Source organism: Zootoca vivipara, chromosome 6 (genome assembly GCF_963506605.1).
Source record: "Zootoca vivipara chromosome 6, rZooViv1.1, whole genome shotgun sequence".
NCBI lineage: Eukaryota > Metazoa > Chordata > Lepidosauria > Squamata > Lacertidae > Zootoca > Zootoca vivipara.
In genome coordinates, this window is record NC_083281.1 from 50,395,218 (window position 1) to 50,407,553 (window position 12,336).

The 12,336-nt window shown below is 43.8% G+C and overlaps 1 protein-coding gene across 2 annotated transcripts in view; it reads left to right on the top strand.

Annotated features, from left to right (window-relative positions):
* Window positions 1-12,336, top strand: part of LOC118087369 (polycystin-1-like protein 2) — a 55,284-nt gene that overhangs the window by 18,367 nt on the left and 24,581 nt on the right. For both annotated transcript variants that reach the window (XM_035119945.2, XM_035119947.2), the window contains exons 15-22: window positions 17-162; window positions 1,472-1,666; window positions 8,037-8,162; window positions 9,325-9,507; window positions 9,690-9,814; window positions 10,343-10,469; window positions 11,085-11,216; window positions 12,032-12,257. In XM_035119945.2, coding sequence (XP_034975836.2) covers window positions 17-162; window positions 1,472-1,666; window positions 8,037-8,162; window positions 9,325-9,507; window positions 9,690-9,814; window positions 10,343-10,469; window positions 11,085-11,216; window positions 12,032-12,257 — 1,260 coding nt within the window. The remainder of the gene's footprint in view (window positions 1-16; window positions 163-1,471; window positions 1,667-8,036; window positions 8,163-9,324; window positions 9,508-9,689; window positions 9,815-10,342; window positions 10,470-11,084; window positions 11,217-12,031; window positions 12,258-12,336) is intronic.

Below are 12,336 nucleotides of genomic sequence, written 5' to 3' on the forward strand. Positions count from 1 at the left end.
CCCTCCCTCCCTCCAGATTCTCTTCTACACTGCGGACAAGAGCCTGTCCTACCCTCAGTTTACCTTCCACTTGGAGAAGCAGACAATAACTTTCTTTTATGGATTAACATTGGTGTGAGCAACAACTATGGTGACACCGTTTATACCAATGCCACTGTCAGGGTAGGTGTGACTTCACTGGCTTCTGCTGTCTGTGCCTAAACTTTGCTATCTATGTTATTATTATCACATTCTACTATGCAGCCGTCTTAAGGTGATGTTCAATAAACACAGTTAAAAACAAACAAACACACACACACGAGTAAATACATTTAAAACAAAACCGGTGCCATACAAAATAGACACTCAAGGCAAAGAAGTCCATTCACCCTTGCGGTGTTGCTAGACGGCAGAGTCTCCCCCAAGGAATCCCAGGATTGGCCTACTGTCCTGATGGGAGGAAAGGGTGGCTAAGGTGCTCGCTGTATTCTGGGGCCAGGTAGGAATTTGTCCACCAAGCAAATTGTCACCAGCTTGTTGGTTTTGCCTACCTCATAGCAATTGCCACAACTTGGTTGGGCATTGGGGCAATATCAATCTGGGATAGAGGGGAGGTTGTAGTCTCTGCCTGCCTCTCCATCTCGTTAAAGGGATCTGAGGCAGGGAGTGGCCATGAGGTGTGGATTGACCATTGCTTCACTTCCGGCAGGCAGGCTGGACGTATTTACTTGCCCCATGCCCAAGCCAAACCTCTTTCATCTGTATTCAATAAAGTTGTGGCCTGTTTCAATCCATAACCAGTCTCAGTTGTCTTTCATTTCTCGGGGGGGGGGGGGGAGCGCACTGGGGAGAACGACGACTGGGCCTGCAACCATTTATCCAGCTGGAATATCTTGTCAAAACAAAACTGTCTCCAATTGTTTCCAGAAAGTGCAGATAGTGAGTGGTTGTCTTTTCTCCACAGGAAGGCTCTGCCACAGAACAGATAATCCAGGGTGACGAACCCACACAGTTCAGGGGCTTGATCTGGTCCCCCTGAACATTTCCCCCCAACCAATATTCCCAATATCCCACCTAATATCCCTCTCAATATCCCACCAATTTTGATGGTGGGATGAAAAGAAAAGTAAAGAAAGTAGAGGTGACACAGCAGGTGGGTTTTTCTCAGAAAGGAAAATTCCACCTGCGGTGTCTCCTCTGTTTTATAGAAACATGTTGTCAATAGCCCATTTAAAATACTAAGCCCCTATCTGAAAACTTTCTTATTGCAAACTGCAGGTATTGGGGAACTTAAAGCCTTTTGCTGAATATCATGGTCCTGACCTGAACCGTAAGCATCTGCATCTGCTATTTGTTTTCTAGCCACACAAGGGCTAAGAGGAGGAGACCAAGACTAAGAATAACAGCACATCTACTCTGGCATTCAGCAGCAAGAATGTCCTTGGTGGTTATGGAATGAACAACTGTGTGCATTTTCTCCTTGCTTTATCAGGTTCAACATCAGGACATAAGCAGCGGAAACCGGACCTTGCAAGCCATTATTTCAGAAAAATCGAACACCATCCTCAAAGGCGAGAACAACAGCATGACCCTGTTCCAGCTGTACAAGTCAGTCTCTTCTGTCCTTAATCTAGAAACAAAAGAAGAGAGTGTTAATTCATCTCTGCGGACAGATACACGGAAAGAGGTTAGCTGCACATATTGCCTCCTGGAACCATTTTTACTCAGGAGCCTTGGGTGTATAAGCAGCATTTGTATACTTTAGCTACTACAAGCTACTTATCGAATGTAGAATCAGTATCTTCTGGTGCCATTGCTTGATCTGGGCAGACCACAGGTGCTTCCCCTGCCTCTCAGCTGTGGGGGCAGAAGGCTGTCCACACCCTCTGTGACATCAGTGCATTTTGCCCAATGGTAGTGACCCCTATGTAAACTCCCACTCAGCTAACAGCATTAAGAGTTGGGTAGGAAAGAAATAATTGCTTTAGCTGTTTACAACCTTTTGACCAGCCAGTTATTTTAATGATTACTTTGTTGTTTTTAATGGTGTTGTACACTGCCCTGATATTTTATGAGAGGGGGTACATAATTACTTTTATAAATACATATACATTTTTTTAAAAAAACACACACCAGTGGGCCATTAATTAAAAGCTAGCTGGAATAAAAAGTCCAGCAGATCTCCACCAGCAACCCCACAATCCCAGCCCCAGCACTGAGAAGGCACCTTCTCTCTTGCCTGCACACAGGATCTCGTATACAGGCACTACAGAGAGCAAGGTCTCCAAGGCCTGGCAAGCTCATGAAGGAGCAGGCAGTTTCTGAAAGGCAACCTGGCCTTAAGCTGTTCAGTTTTAAAGGCAATACTCACACTTGATGTTAATCCCGGAAACAAATAGATAACTACAGCAGGTGAAATAAGTCTGGGTTTATATGCTCTGATCTTCACATTTTGCACAAATTGAAGCTTGGGGTTTATTTCCGGAGTTGTCCCCGCATAGACACAATTGCAGTAATCTTGTATGGAATAATGAAATTACAACTCGTCCTGTTAATGTGTCCTTTGCTAATAAGCAGGATATCCCTCAGATATGGCCTTGTTCCCCAGTTCCTGAAGCATTCTTTGGGTTTGGAAAGCCAATTGTCACAAATAGGGTTTGTATTCTTTTAGTGCTTTGGGGATCCAAATCCTCTCTGGCACTGCCAAAATGCCTCTAGATGTCCAAATAAAAGAACCCAGAGAAGTGTAAAGAATTGTTTAATTGGCATTAATAATGATCATTTTGAAAGTCACAGGGAAGCTGGTACTTATGCTCAAAAAGGCTACATGTTCATCTCACTGGGAACTCTTGTTATTGTAAATGGATTTATTCCACATTCATAAATTCCCTTCACTCTCATGGAGTTAATATATTCCTCTATTTATATAGTCAACTGGAAGGTAAACTGGCAATTTGCAATTAGAGTGGATGTCAACTCAGATTAGAGAAAAAAACCACTTCCCACCCTATAATTTACAGTAGGGGTGGGCAGACTTTATTATTTTTTTCCCCAATCAGTATATTTTTTATTAATCGTTTTATCAACACACATCAACAAAGATACAAAATACAAAAATACAAATACAAAAAAACATCAAAATACAAAAATACAAAAACACTTTCAAACAACATACAACAAAAAAAATATATCATCCACAATCCATTTTTATATTCATTGTCTTCTGGCTTCCCCAGTTCCCCACTATCTGATTTTCCATTTTTATAAACTTCTGTAGCAGTTTCTAAATCATCTTTCTTACCCATCATGTAATCCCTTTAACACTTCAAAATTTCATCTTATATATCATCTACCATAGTCTCTCGCTTTCAATTTTATATTATCTCCCTATTGCCTTAACTTCTTTATTTTCCTGGATGTTCAAAATCTAATTGTCAAATACATTCCCTATATATATTTTAAATTTCTTCCAATCTTTTAGAACTTTGTCACTTGTTTGGTCTCGGAGTCTTCCTGTCAATTCTGCCAATTCCATATAATCCAACATTTTCATTTTCCATTCCTGCCTCGAAGGCAATTCCTCTTTTTTCCCAGTACTTTGCTATTAAAATCCTAGCAGCTGTGGTGGCATACATAAACAAATTAACATCTTCTTTGGGAATTTCTTCCCCAACTATTCCAAGTAGGAAGGCTTCCGGTTTCTTCAAAAATGTATTTTTATAAATCTTTTTCAATTCATTATAAATCATTTCCCAGAAGCCTTTTATCTTAGGGCATGTCCACCACATATGATAGAATGAGCCAACATCCTGCTTACATTTCCAACATTTGTTATCACTTTTGTGGTACATTTTAGCTAACTTGACCGGCGTCAAATACCATCTATACATCATTTTCATCAAGTTCTCTTTCAACACAGTACATGCCGTAAATTTCATACCCTTCTTCCACAATTTTTCCCACTCCGACATCATCACATTATGGCCTAAATCCTTGGCCCATTCGATCATAACCGATTTTGTTTGCTCATCTTTCAAATGCCATTCTAGCAACAAATTATACATTCTGGATAGATTCTTGTTGTCTGTCTCTAATAATTCCATTTCTAATTTCGATTTTTCTGATTGGAATCCAATTTTTTTATCTAGCTTGAATGCTTCATTTATCTGCACATACTGAAACCAATCGCTCAGCCTATCTTTCAATTGTTCATATGGCCTTAACTTAAAGTGGTTTCCCACCTCCATCAGAATATCTTTGTACTTCAGCCTATTCTCATCCATATTTGTCATTTTAGGTTTCTTTGCCTCTAGTGGTGAGATCCACCTAGGAGTTTTTCTTTCCAACAAATCTTTATATCTAATCCAAACATTAAACAATGATTTCCTAATTATATGGCTTTTAAAACCTTTATGCAACTTTACTTTATCATACCATAAATATGCGTGCCAACCAAATGCGTTATCATGGCCCTCCAAATCCAACAAATCGTCATTATCTAACAGAAACCATTCCTTTAACCAACAAAAAGCTGCGGCTTCAAAATAAATCTTTAAGTCTGGCAAGGAAAATCCTCCTCTTTCTTTTACATCAGTCAAAAGTTTATATTTAATCCTGGGTTTCTTCCCCTGCCAGACAAATTTAGACAATGTCTTCTGCCACTCTTGAAAACATTTCATCTTATCTACTATCGGGAGGGCCTGAAATAAAAACAACATTATCGGCAATACATTCATTTTAACAGTTGCTATTCTGCCCATTAAAGACAGTTTCAACCTTGTCCATACTTCCAAATCTCTTTGGATTTCCTTCCATAGTTTCTCATAATTATCCTTATACAAATTCAGATTTTTTGACGTCATATTAACTCCTAGGTATTTCACCTTTTTCACACACTTCAGTCCTGTGCAGTCCTCTATACTCTGTCTCTCTTGCATTGTCAAATTCTTATCTAGTACTTTAGTTTTCCCTTTATTTAGCTTGAAGCCTGCCATTCTGCCAAACTCTTGAATTATCTGCAATACTCTTGCAGCACTTTGTTCAGGGTTCTGCAAAGTCAGTACTAAATCGTCTGCAAAGGCTTTTAATTTATATTGTTTTGTACCCACTGTAATTCCTTTAACTCCTTCATCGCTCCTTATCATATTCAGCAAAACCTCCAGGACAGAAATAAATAACAGGGGGGAGAGTGGGCACCCTTGTCTTGTTCCTTTCTCAATTCTTATCTCTTCTGAGACCACATTATTTACAATAATTTTAGCTCTTTGCTCAGAATAAATACCATTAATCCCATTAACAAAATTTTGGCCAACCTCCATTTTTGCTAAATTTCTTTTCATAAAAATCCAAGAAATATTATCAAAGGCTTTTTCGGCATCCACAAAGATTAACATAGCTTTGGTGTTTATTTTCACTTCCAATCTCTCCAGAATGTCTATTATAGTTCTTACATTGTCCTTCATATGTCTTCCAGGCAGGGGGGTGGGCAGACTTTAAGCTTGGCGAGGCGAGGGTCTACTTTTTCCTATTGGGACTCTGAGGTCCCCAATTGATGCCAAGTGCAAAATATCGGCTCAAGAAGGTGCACATAGAATTGCAAGGCAAGATGCCTCTGAGCACATGCAGAGCTCAGGAATTTGTTTTCAGTAGCAGAAAACGGCTCGCATCCTAATTATTTACCCACGAATCTATTCCTGCTTTCTTAAGCATTCTTGATTTCTGCAGCCCAAATGAAGGGCGTGGGAGAGAACGACTTTTGGTTGTTGCTATTGTTAAACCACTGGGGGCCGGAAATTCTGTATGTATATTTTTATTTAAAAGTATTTCTAAACCACTTAAAAATCTTGAAGCTGTGTACACTATGTACAATATAAAAACAATATCCATTAAAACAAAAATATAAGCTAAAATCAATAGAAAGATATAAAAATATAAAAGCATTTAAAAGCAGATTTAGGAGATTCATACACAAAAATCAGGATCCAATCTTATGGCAAACAGGGTGTGCAAAAAGGTAAGTCTTTGTAAGACATCTGAAGGAGGAGATGCTTTATGTATGGCTGGGGGACAGACATTCCACAGAACAAGGGCAACAGCTGAAAATGCCCATTTTGGAGTCACCATCCTATGATATTCAGTAAAAAGGTAAATGACTGTTAGGTCCAGTTGTGTCTGACTCTGGGGTTGCGGCGCTCATCTCGCTCTATAGGCTGAGGGAGCCGGTGTTTGTCTGCATATACCGTGTTTCTCCCAAAATAAGACGGTCCTCAAAAATAAGCCATGTCAGGCTTTTTATTAGAAGAATAAATATAAGACATCCCCCGAAAATAAGGCGGGGGGGGGCAGGTCGGGATGGTGCCAAGGAAGAGGAAGAGGAAAAGGAAAAGGAAGTTTCCTGTCGGCGCCCGGAAACGGATGTTCCTGCCCCACCAAATCGCCCAGCAGCGTGTCCCACGTGGAGTCCAGACTGACCAGGAGCCGGCAAGAGCTGCAGCAGGACCTCCCGAGAGCCGACCAGCAGGACAGCGCGCTGAGCCCAGACCAAGCAGGACCCCACGAGGGCCGACCCAGGAGAGCCGGCAACAGCGCGCTGTGCCAATCCCCGAACCAGCGGGACCCGGCGAGCGGTGTAGCGCGAGCCACAGGAAGCCCCGACACAGCGGGACGCGGCTAGAGGCGCAGCGCTCGCCGACCCCCGACACAGCAGGATCCGGTGAGAGGCGACCCCCGACTCAGCAGGAGCCGGCAGCAGCCCCAGCAACGCCGCGCCGCACCGCTTCAAGCCCCGGGACCCAGCAGTGGGCTCAGCGGGCGGCGCGCGAAGACGCAGCAGCCGGCAGGAGCCGGCAGCAGCCCCAGCAACGCCGCGCCGCACCGCTTCAAGCCCCGGGACCCAGCAGTGGGCTCAGCGGGCGGCGCGCGAAGACGCAGCAGCCGGCAGGAGCCGGCAGCAGCCCCAGCAACACCGCGCCACACCGCGTCAAGCCCCGGGACCCAGCAGTGGGCTCAGCGGGCGGCGCGCGAAGCCGCAGCAGCCGGCAGGAGCCGGCAGCAGCCCCAGCAACGCCACGGCGCACCGCGTCAAGCCCAGGGACCCAGCAGTGGGCTCAGCGGGCGGCGCAAGAAAGCCCCGTACCATAGTTAAGGTAACAATGCTGTACCATGCTTAATTAAAAAAAAAGACATCCCCCGAAAATAAGCCGCGATGTGGTTTTTTATAGGAAAAATGAATATAAGACGTGTCTTATTTTAGGAGAAACACGGTAGCTTCCGGGTCATGTGGCTAGCATGACTAAGCTGCTACTGGCAAACCAGAGTAGCGCACGGAAATGCTGTTTACCTTCCCGCCGGAGCGGTATCTATTTATCTACTTGCACTTTGACATGCTTTCGAACTGCTAGGTGGGCAGGAGCTGGGACCGAACAACGGGAGCTCACCCTGTGGTGGGGATTCGAACCACCAACCTTCTGATCAGCAAGCCCTAGGCTCTGTGGTTTAGACCACAGCACCACCTGCATCAGTAGCATGTTGCAAATCACAGGGTCACCAGTGTGCAGCCTCCAGATGCAGTGGTGTTCCTGAGGTCTTCGTCTGGTGCCTATGAAACTCTGAGCCCCCAATTTCACTGTCCACCTGATCCTTTAGTGGCCAGGGTGATTAGCATTTTCTTGCTTGAAAAGTACATAGAGGAGGAAGATGGAAGGGACACCCTTTGCCACTTTCTGATTTCCCCACTATGTGCTTTTCAAGGTTCAGGTTAATTCTACTGGATCTGATGTTTTAGTCAGATCACATGGAAATGTGAAATGTGTCTCTGCACTTTCTCTTTTTGTGTGTTCGGTAGGGGGGGCGTGATCCAGGGGGAGATAGAGGGAAGTGATCAGAGTGGATGGTACCCACGGCACTCACTCAAAAATCCAAATGTGCCCATGGACCTAGAAAGCTTGGCAACTTCTGTACTAGCTGATCCTGTTCTGCCCTGCCAGGGTCTATTAGAAACACGACCATCAATAACCAGTATTTCTATGGTCTCTAATGATCTGTCTTTGCATCCCCAGCTGCGAGAGCTGATGCTGACAACCCTTTCTGGTGTAAATGTAACATCAATGCAGACGGCTCTTAAGATGTCAGAGGTGCTCAAAGAAATCACTTACAGGAGTGAAGAGCTCTCTTCCTCTGCACAGGTGAGTGTCTGGGCGATGTGCATTTCTTCATAACTGCGTGTGGTCCATGCAAAGAGGCAACTCATGTATTGACAATGTGAGAATCTGAGATTAGGGGTGCTTTTAACAGACTGGTTAGGGGGGTTGAAAGTGGGGTGGAGGGAGGGAAATTGAAGGAACTATTCTATGATTAATTCTTAGAGAAAGGCAGTACTTATAAAACTGTCGGTCACCTCTTTGGTGGCCTTAGACAACTGGAGTGGGACAGAAATTTCACAGGAAAAGGAACACACCTATGACTGATGGAATAATAATAATAATAATAAATTTATTATTTATACCCTGCCCATCTGGCTGGGTTTCCCCAGCCACTCTGGGCGGCTTCTAGCAAAACATTAAAATACAATAATCTATTAAACATTAAAAGCTTCCCTAATCAGGGCTGCCTTCAGATGTCTCCTAAAAGTCTGGTAGTTGTTTTTCTCTTTGACATCTGGTGGGAAGGCGTTCCATAGGGCGGGTGCCACTACCAAGAAGGCCCTCTGCCTGGTTCCCTGTAACTTGACTTCTCGCCTTTAGGGCTTTAAAGGTCAGCACCAACACTTTGAATTGTGTGAATTGAATTGAATGGAACCCTCCACCTTGTACCAAACATAAGAAGACCCTTGCTGGGTCAGGCCAAAGGACTGCCTAGTCCAAAATCCTGTTCTCATATTGGCTAACCAGGAGCCAACAGTCCTCTCCCCACCTGTGATTCTCAGCAACTAGTATTATCAGTAACATACTGCCTCCGACAGTGGAGGTAGAACATAGCCACCATGCCTAGTAGCCCTTGATAGCTTTATCCTCTATGAATTTGCCTAGTCTTTTAAAACCATTCAAATAGGTGTCCACCATCACAGCTTTTTGTGGGAACAGATTCCATAGTTTAACTATGCACTGTGTGAAAGGCTTCCTTTTCTTGGTCCTGACTCTCCCAATGTTCAGTTTCATTGGATGGGAGCGGAACGTGTGTATGTCGAGTACCCCCTGGCAGAGGGCCCTCACCAATCTACAGTGGGTTTGTGAGAGGTCATTTGCTTATCGCCTGAATTTGGGAAGAAGGGAGCTATGAAACACCTGCTGGTTTGTTCTCTTTAGCCTGGAGGGCTACGTGCGCTTAGAGGCCTCTTTTCTCGTTCAGGTGGAAGCTGGCAATACTTTGAAGGATGTCAGTGAATCCTTGCTGATTGTGAATGCTGAAGATGGCGAAGATGACCTGAAGCGCAAGGAGGCTGCCGGCTACCTGTTCAATGCAGTGAGCAACGTCCTTGAAGCTGCTGTGCGGAATGGGACAGAGGATTCTGCTGCACCAGAGACTGCACAGGTGGGCGCTTAACTACGAAAGGTCAAAGACCTATGGCAGGCAAAAGTGTATATATTATAGCATATTGTGGCTATGGAAGGGTGTCCTGGACTGGCTGGACACACAGAGGAATAGTGGGAGGCACCAGCTGTGGAACCCCTAAAGGAAGACGGTTCAGAGTGTGGTTTCTTTCTTCTTCATAGAGTTTGGTGTCACTGCAGCTTCTAAACACCATTGAAAACCTCCAGAGTGCTCTCTTGATTGGGAAGTTGCCTGACAATGAACCCATGGTGCTCACAGCCCCTTCTGCGGCCATGTACATCAACCGGTAAACAGATTTTGCTATACTGCTTTTTCATCACCTTCCAGGAAAAATGTAGCATAACTGCAGCAACTAGCATCCCATTGACTATGTGGCAAAGCAGCAACCCCAACAACAAAAATGACTTTGAATTTTCCAGTGGGGAGTGTTTCATTTGTAAGTCAGTTGAAAGATTGGAGTCAAACAAGGTTACCCAGAAGGAAATGTAGTCCTCAGGCTAAGAAAGGTTGCCCACCTGTGATGAAGACAATATAGAGCTAGATGGAGCAATAGTCTGACTTGGTTTAAGGCCGCCTCCTATGCCTTCTGCATTGTATGCAGGAGGTCCTGGATCCAACCCCCAGCATCTCTAGCTAGGGCTGAGAGAAACCTGCCTGAAACTCTGGAGAGCCACTGCCAGTCAGTGTAGACAATACTGAGCTAGATGAACCAATGGTCTGACTTGGTATAAAGCAACTTCCTATGTTTTGGTTCCTACTTCTGTGTTTTTTGTCTTCTTTGCTTTCATCTTTTCTGACTTTTTTCTCTGGAAAGGTTGCAGACGGACAGCGCAGACAGCACATCCATTCATATCTCTGACTCCAGCTCTGCCAGCTTCACTCTGCCCTCTGCCTCTTCTCTCAGCATCTCAGGAGACAGAGACGAGACAGTGGACATCAGGGCAAGTGTCGCGTTTTTACTGCGCTTTAGCTTGCTCTGGGAATTCATTTTCTTCATTTCTTATTTAGGCTTTTATTGGCTTTAATAACAACATAAACAATGGGACTACAGAAACTGACCCACCTGTTCCCCACCTGCCCTATAAAGGGTGGGAAAGGGGGGGGGAGGAAAGGTGTAGGGAACTAGAACAAATAGAAATAGGAAGTACATTTTATAAGGCTAAGTACAGAAAAAGAATACTAAAGAAAAAGTTCGGGTGCTTTGAGAGGCAAAGAAGAAGTGAAGCAGCAGCAGAATTTTTTATGCATTTGTATTTTGTAGGAATTTCATATGGTTTTGTATAAATGTGTTTATATTATATTTTACTTAATGTTTTTTAAAATGCTGGAAGTTGCTTGGAGACATCTGTGTAACAAGCAACTAGCAAGTAATAATAATAATAATAATAAGTAGTAGTAGTAGTAGTAGAAGAAGAAGTTGTTGCAGTAGTAGTATATTGGAGGTTTTTAAACAACGTTTGGATAGTCATTTGCATTGTGGTGGGGTTGTGAGGTCCCTACCAACTCTACAGTTCTCTGATCAAATCTTTTTGGTGCTTAAAAATCTCTTCCTGTAGATGGTGAGCTTGTCTGTGAACCCCTTTTCCGCAAGTGACAGCTTTGATATCCATGGTGCTGTGGGAGGCCTCTCCCTCACCAGCCTAGATGGACTGGTTATTCCGGTTAAGAACCTTACAGAAGACATTGAGGTAATTTTCCTTGCGCATTTCTGTAGGGCAGGAACATGTGCTTTTCTAAAAAAATAGGCCAGTTCATTCATTCATCATTACTAACGGTATTGTGATGAGGGGGAAAGCCCAGCCCATCAAGCACATCCAACATTAGTCTTACTTAGAATAAAGCCATGGAAATTAGTGGACATTATTAATGAAGATCTATTAATTTAAAAGCAAGACTTAGTAGACTACAAACCACAGTTCCCCGCCTCTGGCCTATGGTCAGGGTGATGGGAGTTGTAGTCCAGCACCATCTGGAGGTCCACAGGTTAACCACAGCATCCAAGACATGGTCTTAAGGTAGAGCTTTCCAAACTTTTCATGTTGGTGGCACACTTCTTAGTTATGCATCATCTCGTGACACAGTGATTCAGTTTTACTAGGAAATCGGAGGTTAAATTGACCTGTTTCCAGCCCCAGGAGGAGCACAGGGAACATTTACGCAACACACCTGCACATTGCAGCCAGCATACTACTCTGTTGCGACACACATTTTGGAGAGCTCTGTTTAAAGGTATTGATGCAGGCACCTTGCTGAAGCCAAACAAGTCTGAATCTGGTCAATGCTTGGCTTAAGACCGACTGGGAAGGGGAAACCCCATTAAAGACATCTGGAGTTCCATAGAAAGAAGGGGGGGTAGAAATGTAATATATAAACACACACACACACACACACTTGCATTTATACTTCAGCTGGGTCTCCCTGCTTGATGACAGCATAGGTTTTTTAAAAAATTTCTCAGGGTTTGGGGGCATTTCCAGAATTGAATTGTTGACGTTAAACGCAGATAATGCTGCCAAGGAATTCAGCAACCGACAATGACCTGAGTGTGTTGAATCTGGGAAACTTCAGTGCTCTCCAAGTCAATGTGACTTCCGTAAATGCATCTCTAGTGATCCATCTACAGCTGGACCAAGACATTCCACTTATCCTATATTTGGGATACGGCTATCACCCCAACGAGACTGACTATGAATTGATGACACGCCTTCCTCTCAACAGAAATTCAAGAGGTAAAAATAAACACTCTGATAGAGGTCTGGTTGCTTGCTCATCAACCAAAGGGTGATGTAAGCCTGCATAAAAAACTAA